At 41.9% G+C, this 17,865-nt stretch overlaps 1 protein-coding gene across 2 annotated transcripts in view; it reads left to right on the top strand.

The window, feature by feature from the left end:
- The window catches only part of klf8 (Kruppel like factor 8), a 62,480-nt gene that overhangs the window by 18,591 nt on the left and 26,024 nt on the right, over positions 1–17,865 (top strand). For both annotated transcript variants that reach the window (XM_069145936.1, XM_069145935.1), the window contains exon 2: positions 9,512–9,904. In XM_069145936.1, coding sequence (XP_069002037.1) covers positions 9,512–9,904 — 393 coding nt within the window. The remainder of the gene's footprint in view (positions 1–9,511; positions 9,905–17,865) is intronic.

The following is a 17,865-nucleotide window of genomic DNA, read 5'->3' on the forward strand; positions in this document are numbered from 1 at the left end:
GCATTTGCATTAAAACTAAAACGCTAAACTGTCCCGTCAGAGTTCTGCTCCATTCTTCGCGGGACAGTAGAAACAGAGATGGTACCGCTTGGTGCAGTAAAACATGGCCGGCAGGCAAACCAGACCTCCAACTGACGGTGTTGACCGCCTGGAGACGCACGCACACATAGCTGAGCACCAAACCGACCTCCTTATAAAACCTCCCAGTCAGACTGATCACCACCAGGTGAGGAGGAACATCACAGGTGCAACAAATGACTCCTGATTGGCTGAGCGAGCCTCTGCTTTGGATCCAGCAGTTTTGAAGCCGGAAAAGTTTCTAATTATCAGTTTTCAGATTAGTGATGTTTTCATGGCCTTAATTAGGATAGATAAATTTCACGGACCATATTCCATACCTTCTAATAATAAATAATAAACAGCCTTATGACCCTTTGGGATCTATTGTGTTTTTGCTCGGTCTTTATTTTACCGTCTACATCTACACACATCCACTGATGTCACTATCAAACAGGAAGCTTGTTTTTTTTTTTTTTTTTTGCTGCAGTATGACAGAAACACCAACAACAAATGCACGATGCAAACTGTAGCGGCAACATTTTAGGATGTGAAAAAAAAATGTCTGCACCTGCACTTTGCTGCACATCGTTTCACATGTGTCTCGTCTGCGGTGGCGTAGGGTGGGGTAGAAAAAAAAACTCATGTTGCCGTGACAACCGTCGGCTCTGCGTCAAAAACCGCAGCTCTAGCCGTGAGAAAAAATAAAATGAACCCCCCCCCCCCCCCAAAAAAAACCACCATACAATTAAATCATGAATTGAAATGACTTGCATGATAAAAAAAAATGTCACGATCTTTTGCACAGGAAGTCCTCGTTGACACACTTCTGATCCCCAGATGTTGCTGAAAACTTCAGAAATAATCTTTATTTTAAATATTCGTCGTTGTTCAAAACTTTGTGAACTGGTGCAGATTTTATCACCTTAACCAACCTCCACCCATCACCTGCCATCTCCGTCACTTATTAACCAGGCTTCCGCCCCACACACACACACACACACACACACACACACACACACACACACAGCAACGCAGAAAGTAAGGGAGGGTGAGAGGCGGAAGAAAAATTAGAGAGGGAGGGGAGAGAAGTGTGTGTGTGTGTGTGTGTTTGTGCACTTGTACATGCGTGATTATGTTAATAATATGAAGGAAGTGCAGGCCAAAAGCTTCTGACCTCGATAGCACACACACACACACACACACACACACACACACACACACACACACACACACACACACACATTGACATTGAGTTTTCCTTCATTTTCCTCCACAGCCTCCTTCCCTGAGAGGGTGTCCTCTTGCTTCCCAGGGCTGAGGCCATATGGGGAGGGGCGCGCGCATGTGTGTGTGTGTGTGTGTGTGTGTGTGTGTGTGTGTGTGTGTGTGTGTGTGTGTTTTAGGGACTCCAGTTACAGGAGTTGTGCAATGTTTGGACCCTCAACTGGAAACCAATGGAAACTGACCTCTCTGCCCTCTACCAACTTATCTGATTCACCTTCTCCTTCTTCTCCTCCTTCTTCTTCTCCTTCTCCTTCTTCTCCTTCTCCTCCTCCTTCTTCTTCTTTTTTTCCTTCTTCTTCTTCTTCTTCTTCTTTTTTTGGAGCTTTTGAACATTTTTAAGAAAAGGTTGAAAGCTTTCAAAAAAAAAAAAAATTGTCATTCAATCTGTAACCCAACCCCGAGGACTCAAACAGCACCTCGTCTTTGTCCCTTCATCGTCTCTCGCTGACACACGTCAAAACAAACCAGAAGAAACCATAAAATGTAAAATGAAGAATAACCTCCCAGTGTGACTGAGTGAAGCTTTTGCATTCATTTCGAAATTACCGTTTCATATCTGAATTCAATCGACAGCGTGTCAGGAAGACGTTCGACGGCGCTGCGTGAACTCGGATTGAACCGGCGGTGAGCAAGCAGTCATTACTGGTGGGAGGGGAAATAAATACCTTCTGCTTCCCTGTTTGTTTTATTATTTCTTCTGCTGCTCACAGGGCTAATTGTTTTCTTACTTAACATCGAATGACAGTGAATCCCAAACTGAAGCGCGCTGCCTGTAGTTTTACAGCCTGAGTCTGACCGAGGCAGAAAGCTGGAAATGAGCTCAGTCGTCACCTCTGCCGAAGTGCGTGTTGTGTGCATGTATGTCGTTATATACACGTGTGAGCCCTCTGAGGTTTTTTTTTTTTTTTGGGGCGGGGGGAGAGGGTGGGGTTGGGGTGGGGTGGGGGTACGGCCCGGGGAAATAGCTGCGCGTGTGCGTTTCATGGGTGTGGGCATAACCGGGCGTGGACCGTGTACATGTGTGTGTGTGTGTGTGGACTCTGTGGTGGCATGAACAGAGTAAGGTTGACTGGGGCAATCCCCCACCCCCCACCCTAAACACACACACACACACACACACACACACACACAGAAGGCCGGCGGGGTTTGGAGAGAGGCAGCAATGACAGAGAGGAGAGCGCTGACCCAGATAGTCACTCCGTCCCACCCTCTCTCGCTCACGCACACTGTAAAAAGTCAGCTAACCAAGTGTTTTACAGTGAGTCCTGCCGTGTTCACGTTTTAATGGTTTTCAATTGGCCAACGAATTATCGCAGTTGCAGTTATTTTCATTATCTTCTGGATCCTCTGGGTATGATTAAAAGTCCGTCACGGAAGAATAAACGACTCCCCGAGTTTTAAGAGTAGATCCACATAACACCATATTTAAAGAAATGTGTATTTTAAACTGTATTTAATTTGATTTTTTTTTTTTTTTTCCTGATTTTATCAACACAGTACAGCAGCAGGTTGGTAGTGAGCACAAGTTCACATCAAGTATTTATAAGCCACAATTAAATGACCATTACTACGAACTAAATTATGAATTCAGGTACATTAAAACCCAGTTTGAGCGTTCTTGTGTAAGTTGTGTAATTACATATCTTTTGAATGCAGTTGTCAAATTAAAATACAAAAACGAACCTTTATATCCACTGCAGAGCTGGAACAGGTGAAAGTAAGACATAATCATACAAAAAAAACAGAGTTTGCTGCTAACCTTTACTTTTCTTAGTGTATTCTTTTATGTCTAAATGTTTGGGAGCTGTAATTTTTTTTTTTTGTTCATCCAACATCCTTCCTGTTAAGGCTCCATCACATCTGTTTTATTCTCCCCACTATCTACTGCATCAGAAAAATGACAATCACGAGATATTTTTAACATTTTTTTCCTGCTGATCTGTTTTTGGACAGAAAATGATCTAAACGCACATGGTGTTAAATTTACAGAAAGTAAATGAATAAAAAAAACAACAAAAAAAAAACACTCAGAAACTTCCAACACGGTTGTCCTCATCAGCTCGGCAGTAGCAGACCGGTTGTTCTGAACGGGTGTGAATGTGTGGTATCGTACGAGGGTGAAGCAGAGCGTTCAGTTCACGCTCAGTCAGCCGTCACCGGATAAAAATAGATTTTTTTTTTTTTTAAATGTTGAGATTGGCCTGTTTTGAAGCACAGTGACGTGACTGCATAATGACTCCACAACAAATCACTCTTCTATTCCTGATTTACAGTCAGGGAGGTTTTTCCCATAATCATTTTTGGCCTGAGGTCCACTCATAGTTATTTTCAGGCCTGCGACTGATTTCTTGTGATTATTCACAAGTTGCCGCAGCACTAAGTGACCTCTTCAGATGGCTTGTTTTGTCGGCATTGATTCTGCCCTCCGTCATGCTCTGCCGTCAAATCGGCTGCAAAAAACATGGTTGATCCTTAATTCTTCTTTTCCACTCATGTTGCACAAGTTTGACGCTGCTGGAGATTTAAATACGTGGTCCACCACTTCATCTTTATTTTTTTTTTTTTTTTTACAGTGTGATCAAATATAGCATATTTACACAGAAATATGACTACTACTTAAAAAAAAATACCAGTTCCAAAAAACTAAAAGGAAATGTTTGTGTTGTCCACCAGAGGGAGCTGCTTTTTTAAAAGATTTTTTTTTTTTTTTGTATTATTATTAATTTTTTTTTTTATATTGCTTGTTTATTTTCAATTACAAGATTTTTAGTGTGTACATGAAATCCATAAATATGAAGCGCAACAGACTGAAAAAAGCTCAATGCAAAACCAGAAAAAGATACCGCAACTGTAACAAAAATGTAATACGCTGTGTTGCCCACTAGAGGGAGATGTTTAACTTGAAACTGGCTTTATCTTCAAACGAGCGGTTTTGTTATATTCAGCTCGTTAGCGGAACAACTTGGTCTTCAAATATACAAAACGTAGAATGCACAAAAACAACATATGATTGTTTGTCTTGTTCGAGGTCATACATGCACCGTAGTAACTTCGCTAAAAAAAAAAGGTTTGTTTGTTTGTCACCATGGTGACGGGAAAACTCAACACCCAATTTTCGTTAAACTCGGCGGAAGGTTGGAGCATTGGGCAAAGACAAGCCTGTCAAAGTTTTGAGTGGATCCAAATCACGAGGTAGATCCACAAGTATTTTTTTTTCGCACTTCCGCTGGCATTGCGCTCGCCACTAGAACGTGCACACAAATATAACCAGGGATTCTACTTCTTTCTCTTACTTTCTTTTCACTCGACATTCACAAAGGGGATTTGCACAGTTTCCAATTTTGGGCTTTGAACGCATCTTTGCTTCAGCCTGCACTGATGAATTTGCCTCGAGCCGTAGCTTCTTTAACATTTGGTAACATCGGCTCTCATCGCGTTTCTGACCAGCTCGGTCGATATTTTTCCTTCGTGGGAACTTTTCAGCAATTCAACATGTTGGCGTATTTGTTTTCTCGAGGACTTTGTTGTCCGATCAGGGTCGTTGCGCGGATCTGAAATCAGTTTGAATGTGGGTCGGGTCACGAAGAGGTTCGCTGCTATGAAGTGTCAAGGGTCCGTAAAGGTCCGCCCGTCTGTTCTTCGGTCCTCGTCGTCTTCCTCTCTCTTCCCCCACCCCAACTTCCCGTGGTAGGATCAGAGGCTGACAGGGGTCACACCCACCCCACCCTCTTTATTCCTGGAACTCCACAGTGGGACCCCTCCTCTATCCTGGGGATAGACACACACACACACACACACACACATCTTGTCGTTCCTCATTTATACACACAACATGCGCACACAACTCTCAGACTCTGCGGCTATCACTATTCGTTAGTGCTGCTCCTCACACACACAACTCTCGGCTCCCCGCTCGTTCCTCTTCCCCTTCGGTGCCTCGTCAGAGAGCAGATGTGGATCAAGTCGGATTTGCAGAAGATCCTCGGTGTTTGTTTCCTTCTAATTGGAGAGGTAAACCGGGTGTGATCTGTAAGCTGGAGCGCAACTCAGAGGAAAAAAAAAAAAAAAAAAAAAAAAGTGCAGATGAATGAAAATCTCAGTTTGGTGTCTGTAGATTAATGCGTTCTGATCTTGTCCTGGAGCGCCGAACGCCACCCGGCTGGAGATCCAGATTAGGTTCAAACATACGTAGAGGAATTGTTTGCAAATCTTATTTGATCCGGGTCTGCTTGCAAAGCGTTCAATCCAAAATAGTTTTCAACAGATATCTGCTGAACTCTGTACGTGGTAAGAGTTCGTTAGGAAGTCTGGAAAGATGCCCGGCCAAGTTCAGGAAAAGGTAAAATATTCTAAAATATGAGAATGAACTGTTTTTAGTAGCAGCACGACCGCCTGTTGATCGAATATCTCAACAACTACTAGACTGATCGCCGTCGGTTACGAGATTAATTTTGTCGACTTTTCTCGCTCTGCTGCCGGCAGAACCAAAGTTGAACTTCTACTTTACTTGATGATTGGATAAAAACCATTTCAGAAATTCCTGATTTCCCAAAATCTTAGTGTCGAATACTTTATGCCTGAACACTTGCAAACTAAAGCAGCCACCTCAGCTGTTTGTGTTTGATGCTAATTAGCAGCTTTTATAATGCTAACAAGCCAAATCAGAAGATATGCAGTAGCTTGTCTGTGTTTATTAGTGTACAACTTCTAATAGTGGTTTGTTTTCTCAAGAAAGTGGTGGAATAGATAAGAATAATTTGAGGTTAATGGAAAAAGGACTTTGGAAGTTTAATTAAAGTGTGTTTGACTTCAAGCAGTTGGAAGAGTTTTTGCTCTTCAGCAGACAAAAACAAATCCTCCCTCCTCAAGATGTTCTGACGTTCGCCCACAAAGTGTCAACAACTGTACTTTTAAAGCTAAAAAAAAAAAAAACCAAGCGCTAATTGAAGGGTATCAAACTGATTGAGTGGAAAATTTGATTTTTAAAATTTGATTTTTACTTTAACTTGCAAAAACACTCCCACAAACTTCTTAAATATCAAGATGAGAAGATGTAGAGGCAGCACCCTGAAGATTCAATTCAACAACAGCCAATAGGTCGACATTTCCTTTGGGGGTTTGAATTTACAAGTGATCTGATCAGCTTTTTTCATTCACGTGACTTCTGTATAAGAGAGTAGGCAGACGCAGTATGAATGGCAGGTGAGAGTGGTCAATCACAGAGGACAAGAGGTGATAATGAGATCATTTTAAAAACAAAAGGTTGGAAAAAAAACAAACTCCCGAAACAGTGACCTGAAAAATAAGTGGAAAAGAACAAGCGGTAAAACGTGGAAATTTGTTGTAAAATAGTATTTTGTTTTTCTACATGTAAATAGAGTTGACCTACGTCCTTTTACGTCAAGTGAAAAGTACCTTATCGCAGAAAACGTGGCAGAATAAAACGAATGACAAAGTTGAACTGTTTGTAACTGATCTTGGAGCTGCAGTGCATTCCTGTTTATTTCTGGTGTCTCTAGAAAAAAAAAAAAAAGTTCCTTATGGTCCCAAGACACAAAATGGACACATAAAGCACAAGATAGTTGAAATTTTTTCATGGAGGGTTCATGGTTGTAATTTCAGACCACAGCTGTGTGTGGGTTGCTGGGCGTGCGGGGGTGGGGGTGGGGTGGGGGTGGGGGGTGGGAAGGTGAGGCATCAAGCTGCCTTTACCTTTGTTTAGAGACACAGAGGGGGCTCTGTCCCCTCACAATAGGACTGAGAGACCAGTGTCTGTCCTGTCTCTCTCTATGTGTGTGTGTGTGTGTGTGTGTGTGGGAGGGGCGGTGCTTGCAGCCACACCCAGTCCTGATTGGCCGAGGCCCCACCTCGCTCTGGAATCCGCTGGGGCCGGGTCACATGCCGGCCGGCAAACGCGCTGCCGCGGCTTATAGCCTCTCTGTGTGCCTTCACGGGCAGAACAAAACACGGTAAACAAAAAAGCAACAAAACACAAACAGGTGTGACCGTGACAGGATGATGTCATTAATGCTGACGTGGAGTTTTCTCTCTTTAGACTTTAAAATGTTTTTATTTTTTTTAAATTTTTTTTTTTATAAACAATTGAAATATCTCAGATTTCCAGAGTAATAATCACATTTTCTTCCCCTCCTAAATCAACAGCTTTGTGTCGGTAAAACAAATCTGGTGAAAGCACTTGTGGTTTAGAAGTGACCCACATTTTATTTTACCTTGACCTGAAACTACTAATCCTTTTCTAACTATTACCTTTAAATACTTTCTATTTAAACGCCTTGTAGGGCAACACACGCTTGAGGCCTCAGACAGGTAGTTCAGGTGAATTCTTCCGCTCGGAGCTAAGAAACTTCTCACTTTCCGGTCGCTCATGAACGCACCATCAGCCGTGCTGGACAACCTGTGTTCAGGTTCAACTATTTATATTAGTAGTGGAAGTGCTGATGTCACAAAGTCCGATTTCGTTGTAAAACCACAGCTCTAAATTCCTCTTTGAAGACGCAAGTTACTGCTTTTACATCAGCTGAACTCAAAGGGGAACAACAAAAGAAAGAACTGCATCTTTTTTTTAAAAGATTCAAACAACTTCCACTTGTGCAAATCAGCAGTGTCCAAACTGTGGTGCGTGACCCCGGTAGCAGGTCGCGGTATGGCGACAAAGTGGGACGACGAAAATATAAATTCTAAATACTGATCAGAGGTCATTGCTTGCATTTAAATTAAATTGTCGTACTGATTTTGTGTTGGAAGACTGAAATTACATGATGACAATAAACAACTGCAAAGCTTAAATTCACCTTAATGAGTAAACTTTTGAACAGGATATATAATGAATTAACCAGTTATGTAACAAAAAACACTGCAGTGTCCAGCTTTTCCTAATGAGAACAACTTCTCTTCTCTTCATTTGATCATTATTTGCCTCATATCTGTTTCATTATATGTTATTATTGCTGTTTAATTGGGAGAAACACTACTAATAAATACAAGTGGCCTGTACTCTGTGATTCACCTCAGCTTGCTCGGATACTATTCTCCCAAATTTACTCTTAATTTAAAACAAAATCCTTCCACGACTGCTCGTTGACCTTCAGAGTTTCACATTTGAGAACAATGTCTTGTTTTGTTAAATGAAAAAAAAACAAAAAACCAGTAGAAATTGTAGCATAAGAGACGTATTTTTAAAAATCGAAATGTCCCCCGACTTTCTTCAAATGTAGGTCAAGTTGTGCTGGGATCCACAGGAAGCCTTCGAGTAGATGATTTTCTTTTATCTGTAGACATTTTTGGCACCGCTCCTCAAACTCTGCTGAAGTTAGTTTTATTTGTCGAACATTTCTCATCAGTCTGAAGTAGCAAATTTATGTTGCTGAAAAAAAGGAAGTGGAAATGGAGAGAAAATTGAACCGGAGAAGGGGTGTGAGCATTATTAAAAGTGTGTGTGGAGTCCCTCTGCCTTGGCACTCCTCTCTCTCTCTCTCTCTGTTTCTGTGTGTGTGTGTGTGTGTCTCTCGCTCGGCTTCCAGAAAAGGGTGTGTCGGCCTGCCTGCCACTGAAAGGGAGGGAGGGGTCAGTTCACGGCTACTCCTCCCTGCTCCCCTCTCTGTTATTTCTCTTTTGCTCTCATTCCCTCACTGGCCGCCTCAGGATCAGGCCTTTTGTTTCTCTCTTTGCCTCCTCTTGGCTCTTCCTTTTTCAATATTTTCTATCTCTTGTAAGCAGAGTGTGTGTTTGTTGTGTGTTTTTACCCCCTCTTCTGGTGGATTTGTGTTTTTATAGAAGAGGTCTTGTCTAGCTGGCTTTTTTTTTTTTTTTTTTTTTTTTTTAGAAAAAAGGTAATTTCTTGGAGTTTTTTTTTTTTTTGGGCCATTTCCTGTCTTTGCTTCCTCTCCTACCTGACATTTTTCCTTCTTTCTTTCCTCCTTTTTCCCTTTCCGTTCGACTCCTCTTACCTTCTTCACACTCTTCCTCCTTCTGGCCTGGAAGTTTTTGTACCTTGGTCTCACCCCTCCCTCTTCCACCCCTGCATTTCTCCCCACCCCCTTTCTTCCTCCTCAGCAACCCCCTCATCACCTCCTCTCCTCACTTCCCCCTTTCCTATCTCCCTCCCACCTTCCTTCTATTTCTGATCATCTCTTCTCCTCTTCCTCAGTGCCAGTCGACTCCAAAGCAGAAGAAGAGTGCTGTCAGCGCCCGGAAGAGGCAGAAGAGCCCGGCCAAGCAGAGCGCCCCGACGCAACAACAACAACAACAACAACAGCAACAACCGCCGCCGTCGTCGTCGTCGTCACCCGCGGTCCAGGAAGAGGAGGAGAAGAAGAAGAAGAAGAAGGAGGAGCCGGCGACCAGGCCTCGGCCGTCGCGGGGGGACAAGAAGAAGAAGAAGAAGAAGGAGGAGGAAGGATCGGGCGAGGAGGAGCTGAAGGAAGTGACGACACAGTCGGTGAGGGTGAAGGAGGAAGACAGGAAGGAAGAGGAGGCGGAGGAGGAAGAAGAGATGCCCTCTGTACAGATCAAATCAGAGCCAGAGGAGATGGAGTGCACGGTGAGCAGGGGGGAGGGGAGGGGGAGGGGGAGGGGGGAGGCGGGGTTGGATGGAGGTGATTGGTTGATTAATTAGATGGGGGAGGGAGGGGGGTTGAGGAAGCTGATGGTTTTGATTGACAGATGGATGTAGGAGAAGTCCGGTGGGTGTGAGCAGCGACCGGCGTCAGACGTGTTGGACCACGTCGAGTTCACGCCAAGTACAAACAGTGTTCAAGTCAGACAGAAACGGGAGGAGGAGGAAGCTACGACTTCATCTGGCTCCAACAAGCTTCAAATATTTACTCTTCACTTCTGAAGTTCCTGCTTCGGGATTTGATCTGAATTTAATATTTGCTTAATTTCTAAGAATTAGCAGCAAACACGGAAGCAATTTGCAGATCAGAGCTTTTTTTCAAATCTCCAAGGAAAAGCTGCTTTTAGTCGCAGCCGAGATCTTGCTTTCGTAGTTTTCTCCGTCATTTCTGTCTGTAATAACAACCTCGGACTCGCGTTGATTACTAAAATCAGGGGGAAATGACAACGTTGCTAAACAACGAGTAATCTCCCGAATATTTTTCGAGTGAAGAGGACAGAACAGTGTGTTGCTGTGCTGGTGGGAGCGTGTTGTTTATCAGATGAGATATGATCCTTCATTTTTAACGCTTATCAGACTCCTCAACATCACCGGCGGTTTGTATCATCATAATACACACATACATAATTTATATTACCTGCATTGGCATCCCAGACTTTCTCCCCATGTCCTGCTGTCTGTCTGTCTGTCTGTCAAGTGACCAGCTTCATTCAGAGATCAAGTACCTTCCCTGAAACATTGCAGCGGGAATTTAACCTTTTCTTTCACTTGTTCGGCTGCTTGCAAGCATGAGCACACGTTTCCAAAGTTACCACACTTTATTTGAGAGTGTGAGTTGTGGCATTTCTTTCCCAAGTAGAGAACAGAAATCCAAAACGTTTACACGTCTTAGCGCCGCACCATAAAGCTCGATGTTCGGCGTGGACACGCGACAACGTGTCCGGTGTGGTTCTGCAGCAGCGCAGTGCTCTTCGTGAATGACCACCTCGAGGTATTCGCCTCTTATGCAAGGTCAACAACGAGCTTCTGTTTTTCTCGTCTCATACGCGGCATTTTTTGTTTGTTTTATGTGAAAGTGATCTCATTTCCCCACGTTATTGCTAAAAGATCGTTTTTTGGGCTCCACTTCAGGATCACATCAGCAAACAAACTCAAACGTAATCAATTCAATGTATATTGAATGAGTCGCTCCAAACCTCTTCTGTTTACCGGATTTCATTTATTTTGCTTTTTTTTTTTTTTTTTTTTAAATCCTGCTTACAAAGACAGAAACACAACAAGGACGTTTTTCAAAAAGTGTTTTGAGAACACCAGACGAGCTCCGGCGTTGTGACTTCGAATACGCTGCCTGCTCTATAAAATTGAAAATGTGGAATTCAAACAGCATGATGAAATATATATATATATATATATATATATATATATATATAAAAAAAAAAAATCCTACTTGTGCCTTTTTGTTTTGTGACACTGGATCCTACTTCTGACTAATAGCAGTCATTGCTCTGCTCTGTTGCCACAAACTTGATCAGAATTAGCAGGGGCTTCATTTTCTGAGATGACATTAGACGCGGGGAGTTTCCCCATCAATGAGGATGCAGAAAGACATCGAAGGATGGAGTGAAATGGAAACTCTGGATTTGTGGGCGGAGCTCGGAGCGACGGGATGAAGTGATGATGAAGAGATGGAGGAGGGAAGTGCGACAGCGGAATTGACGGAGGAGTGATTACAGAGATGTACGAGCGCAGCAGGAGGGATGAAAGCTCTGCATGGTAGTCGGTGTGTTTATGAGGAAGAGGAGGAGATCGGTGATGGTTGCGATGAAGGCTCGGGGACATCAGATGGTTTAAGTTTCTTGAACTTTATGATCTCTTGATGTAGTTTGAGGCTTTCTTGAAGCAGTTTCCTTTATTCAGCACACTAGTTAGCCAACTCTTCTACTTATTCTTCCATTCTTCCTCTTTTGCTGCGTATCCTAAACAATCATCATCATCATCATCATCATCATCATGTGCCACACTGTGCCAGATCCTCGCAAGCAAACCAGAATCACAAAACGTATTATTTATTTTAGAGATTTGATCAGACCTACTTCATTTTTAGGTTTTTGTTCAAAAAGAAAAACATTTTGTTACTTGATCAAATGTTGTTTTTTTTCTAACTCGTCAATGGGTCATCCAAAAATGTAAAACACAGTGACAGGATGATGTCATGTAGCTTGTTTAGTACAGCCGGCAGTCCAAGTCTGAAAGATATTCAGTTTACAAAGACAGGAAACGAGCAAATTCTCAGATTTAAGAAGCTAAAACAATTGTTTTGGCATTTTTACTCAAATAAAAGAATAACTGATTATATTATTGGCTTGTGAATTTCAAGTTAGCACAACGTTAACTTGAGGGCTGATGCTGCAGGTATTTGACTGCAAGGTCAGCATTTTCCAGTCCAGCCGGAACTATCTGGACAGTGAAAAGGGAATGAGACCTGACTGCCGTGGAGCCTTTGAGCAATCCTATAACACTGGGGTGGAATATCCGCTCTGTGGATATGATGTCATTAAAGTAAGGGCTGCTGATGGTTAAAAAGGGGTGGCTAAAAAGTGGAAAGTCGTTAATCACACTTTACAAACAAACTCTTTATTGCTCTCAAAGTGTGTTGACGTTTTGCGTTTTTTTTTTTTTTTTTTTTGCATTTCGAGTCGCAGAGTTGATCTTTTGATTTAATCCTGAGTGACTTCCAGGCAGCGCATCAGCAGAACAAGTTCCACGAAACAAATAGCGAGGAGGTCAGAGGTCACAGCAGCGCCGAGGAGTCCTGACAAGAGACTGTGAATCGTTTTTGGGGAGAAAAACTCTCGCGCGAACCCCCCCTCTCTGCTCGGGTTTCCCTCCACGTCTCCCCGGCGGTTTTATATCTCGGGATCGAACTATTTTGGTATGACCGTTTTCTCATAAATCAAGTGCAGAGTTTAGGATTTACACCGGGGAGTTTTTTTTCTGCAGAGGGAGGAGCGCCCATAACTTTTAATGAACTTCTCTTCTTTTATTTTCTCAGACACACATTTCTCAGAGGATTTGAAATGATATAAATTATAATCCAGATCATTTTCCCCGTAGATTCTTCTTTTAATCATCAGGGAACAATATCTAGTTGCACAGCTGGCAATCAAATTTACTTCCATTGTTTAATTGATATGATATTGATGGCGGATTACTGCTGCTCAACACGACAATGCGTGTCGTCGAAGCCTTCAAATCATGGCTTGACAAATTGACTGGGCGGAGACGAAAGAAAACTGGAACGCTTCACCATAAAAAAAGTTATTAGGTCATGTCTTTGTTGGCGAGTGTCTGTTCTGAATGGGTGTTTCTGTTCGTCAAATCAGCCCGTGTTTGGCAAATGGTGTCATTATTATTATTTTTTTTTAACATGCTTAGCTGCATTTTTTTGGACTGATGGTTTGATGACATTTTATTTGTCTTTTGCCGCTTTGATCGTGCAAATGCCAAAGTGGTCAAAGATGCCTGGACCTCTTTATTATACTACATTAATTTGATAGATGTCTAGTTCATCTTAAAATACGCACAGTCAAATATGTGTATCTGATAATACCTGCAAGTTAGGATTTCATCTTCAAAGGATTTAGCTCTGCAGAAGTGTTTGGAATCAACTCAATTAAAGGCTCAATACTAAAACAAATTATGCTTATTTTGTGGGATTTTCTGCTATAAAGTTTAATCTCTTTGGGCCTCTAAAATGAAATCATCTGAGAAGTTTAAATCACTCCACGATGGAGCTTCTCAGAGGGTTCACAAGTAAACACGGTTTTGAATAAGCAAAAAAATGTTAGGAATCATTGTAACAGCATCAGAAAATATACATAGTTTGGTGTTTGTCCTGAATTAAAACACCTTCTTCTAGTGGCTTGTCGCACATATAAATTGTGGATTATACCTTTAATTCTGTATTCTGAGAACATCAAGATCATTTTACCCATCTGTGCTTCAGTAAGTATACTTATTGTTCCCTCATGACTATTATTAGTTTGTCTCCTGGCTAGTTATAGTTTCCATCCTCATTATGGACACAATGTTGGGTGGCGAGACCTCTGTACGCGAATTAAATATAATCATAACTGGTGAATACACGGGAGTGTTTGCACGGCTGGCAGCGCTGGCAAGTTGCTACACCTTTTGACATTTCTAGCTTTCACTGTGCGCCCTGTTATAATCAGAGACCGAGCACGATATACAATGAAGGGCGTGAGCGGTAATGATAAGGTGAGGCTCATCGGAGTCACAAGGCACGCTATAAGCAGCCGTTACCTCCAACCTACGTACAGGAAAAGGAGGGGGAGGGTGTCGTCAGCTGTGACGAGAGAAAAAGACTTAATGAAAAGCAGGAAATAGGAAGAATAATAAACAATTTGACAGTGAGGACATAGATGGTGAAGAAGAAGTGCAGAGGGGAGATACAAGCGTGGAGGTGGACAGGGTGTGGACGGTCAGATAAGGACAGGCTGCGCTGCAGGATTAGCACTGCCGTCCATTTTGTCCTCGGCGGTGTTGCGTTCAATCTATTCGTTTTGTTTTCTATGACGTTAACTCACAGGGAGAATCAGACGGAGGCTAGCATTTCCCTTTGGTTTTTAATAGGAAAAGCTAACAATGCTAACGGGCCTTTTTAGTTTTTAGAAACTTCTTCAGGATATTTTCATTCACGTATTGCATATTTTTTTTTTTTTTTTTTTTTTTATCTCAGATGTTGTTAGTCTTCACAGAAAACAGAAAAACTGAACTCTAACTGAAAAAAATTATCCAAGATGGGGGGATGCCTATCGTGTCTAATCAAAATCAATCAGCTCTCCTTCTCGTTTGATTGGCCGTTAAACACAACAGGAAACAGTCTGTGGACTCCGCCAAAATAAAACAACAAATTTCACATTTCTGTGACAGCTACAAAAAAGACTGACATGGTCATTTTTGTTAGTGCAGACAGTCGTAACGCTGCTCCAAGCACAAGTAGCCATGAAAACGATTATCGTTCTTTGACAGAAATGACCCTTCACGTGCCGAGCAAGTTTTGAGAGCACCACGTGACCGTGCAATCTCCAAAATCCCCAAAATCCAGAGTCAACACCGGGTGCAGGCTTAGATTTGCTTTTGTGATGGTATGTGAGAATGTGGGATAGGCAGAGTGACCGGGTCTAATAAGCAGGGAGTGGTCTGTTTGGGAAGCAGCGATAGGAGATAAATTCAGGAGGGAAGTCGCATGCGGGGCAGGAAACCGGCCTGTTTTTCATTCTTGGCTGATGTTCACGTACCGTATAGTGTCTCTATAACTTTAAGAAAAATATATACAGCTGCGTCCCGGTAGACTGTGTTTTTGAAGTCAGGATTTAGCATCAGTGTGTAGAAATTGTGCTCCCGGGGTCACACGGTCAGGTCACGTTAGTTTTGATAGTTTTGAAAATGCAGCTGTGTTTTTTTTTTAGGTATCGTGTTCCCAGTTTGGTTACAATGCAGTTACACGTGTTACGGTTTGTCTTCGTTTGGGTTCACGTTTGGTTTAAGATTGGGTTCAGGTTTGTTTGGCAAAACCTCCAAGACGTAAATGTATATGCAGTGTGCAGAGCTGTGCTTTAGTGTGGATGAAACGGTCTTTAAAGACTTAATTGAGAAATGAATAGTTGATATATTTTCTTGTTAAGGTGAAATAAACCTTCTTTTTCACCTTTTGCACAGGCTAATAAGTCACATGTACTTCAGTCGCTATGATTAATCGCGTTTTCCGACATCGGATAGGTGCTATCTGTCGTCTCTTAGCTATCCGGGAAAGAGATGTCGAGATGCTGCTGCTTGTCATTTGGATACAAAAGCTGATTTTGATCGGATTAGCCGTCACTGCAGAAGTCAGCAAGTTTAAAAAACCGAAAGAAAAGAGCCTCAACTTTAAATGTTATCTTAACAAGGTCGCACATTCTGCTGATTTTCCAGATAATGTCAGCCCTCTGCTTTAACACGCATTTCCATTAATACATCAGCCGCGTTCAGCTGTTGCTCCTCTGTTGTTTTAACTTTGTGCTGACCACGTCTTTGGCTTTTCTTATAACGGAAACAGCTGCATCGTACCTGCTAGGAATTGCACCAAAGGTCAGATTTGCTCAGCCAACATTTACAACAGACCTGCTCTTACGTACTCGGCCAACTTGCTTTTCTAAGCGGGTTATAAATCCAGTCTCACCTCCCGTTTACAGCAGCTGCACTAAAAAGAAATGTTACATGGCTGCATCAGCTGCTGACGCGATTCAAGCGTTGTCGTTTTTTTTATTTGTTTTTGTTTACAGTTTAAAAATAAACAAAGAAGGGTTTAAAAATATAAACTCTAGGATGTTAATTATACAACAAAATGTTTCTTATATGTGTGCTTTTGTCTCGGTGACAGAAACTCTGCAACTACACGTCCAAATATACCAACATGATGTGTGGCGTTCCGCAAAGTTCAGTACTTGGGCCTGTTAATTTTGCAATATACATGCATGCAACTTCCAACTCTATTTTTTTTTATACTTTACACGTACCTTTTATTGTTTATTAACTGTTGACTATACACTTAGATTGTCTGTTCTCATATTTTCTGTTGCCAGAACTATTGAAATATGCAAAAAAAAAAGAAAAGAAAAAGAGAAAAGAAAAGCAGAATGAATTAGGAAAATTCTAGTGGATAATGAAAGACACATTCCTGGAAGATCCGATCTGAGTTGCTTCCAGTGTTTATTTTCCATTTTTCCAGTTACACAGTTATTCATTTTTATTGATTGCCTCAGTAGATCATTTACTGGACTGAACACAAGAACGTACTGCAAGATAATGTACAGCGCAGAGAGTCACGGTGAAGCTTTGGGAGGTCGGTCGGGGTTGTGAAGAGACCGTCCGACTTTGATTGCTGTTAGAAATGAAACCTCCTGATTGGCTGAATTAAAAACATCTTATATTTGAGATAAAAAGCTGAATTATGTTCACATGAGGCCGTGAGGGGAGGAGGGAGGAGGGAGGGGTCTGCTGGAGCCCAATGTGTTGTATATGGTGTGTTGTGGTGTGGTTTGGGTTAGTGAAGGGTGGGGGCTGGGTGGAGTAGCATTGCGTAAGGGATCATTAAGCAGAGTGTGTGTGTGTGTGTGTGTGTGTGTGTGTGTGTGTGTTGACCACACCTCTGCGACTGTCTCCAACCAAGGGGAGTGGAGTTTCCTGTCCACAGATAAAGTCTCCAGGAAGCAGATCCTCCTGGTATTCACTCCGCTGGGAGCCTTAAACGTCCCGCTCGACTTCACTCAATTTAACTTTTATTATTATTATTTTTATTATTGTTATTATTATTACTTTCATACCAACTCATTCGCATCACTGTAAACAAACAATAAGTCCAAGCCGAGATGATTGGTTTGCCTGTTGCCGGCTTTTTTTAATCCATTGTTTAAACAGGAAGTAATTCTTGTAAATAACAGTCTGAAAGCTTTGAGTGGTGATTGTTTATAGAAAATATTCAAAAAACTCTTTGTGTATGCAGCCCCGAAAGTCAAAGCGCAGACAGGAAATGAAGGGGGAAAAAATTACAAATATCAAAACGAAAGGGTTTTGACTTCTTCAATTCATTGGTATTTAGTTGAGCCGTTACGTGAGATGAAAACCAGCACATTTTCACCACTAAAAAGACGAGACAATAACTTTAACTTTTCAAAATGGCTGCAGATTATTTCTCTGTAGATTTGACTCATAAAGTAACTTTAGGTCTGTAACTTGTTTATATAAGCAGCCCCCCCAAAACTTTGAGCGTTTTAGAAATCCCCCAAAATATTATAAGATATAATATATATATGTAATATATAACA

This window comes from Embiotoca jacksoni, unplaced genomic scaffold, assembly GCF_022577435.1.
Source record: "Embiotoca jacksoni isolate LCO1_2020_lvr unplaced genomic scaffold, fEmbJac1.0.p SCAF_13, whole genome shotgun sequence".
NCBI lineage: Eukaryota > Metazoa > Chordata > Actinopteri > Embiotocidae > Embiotoca > Embiotoca jacksoni.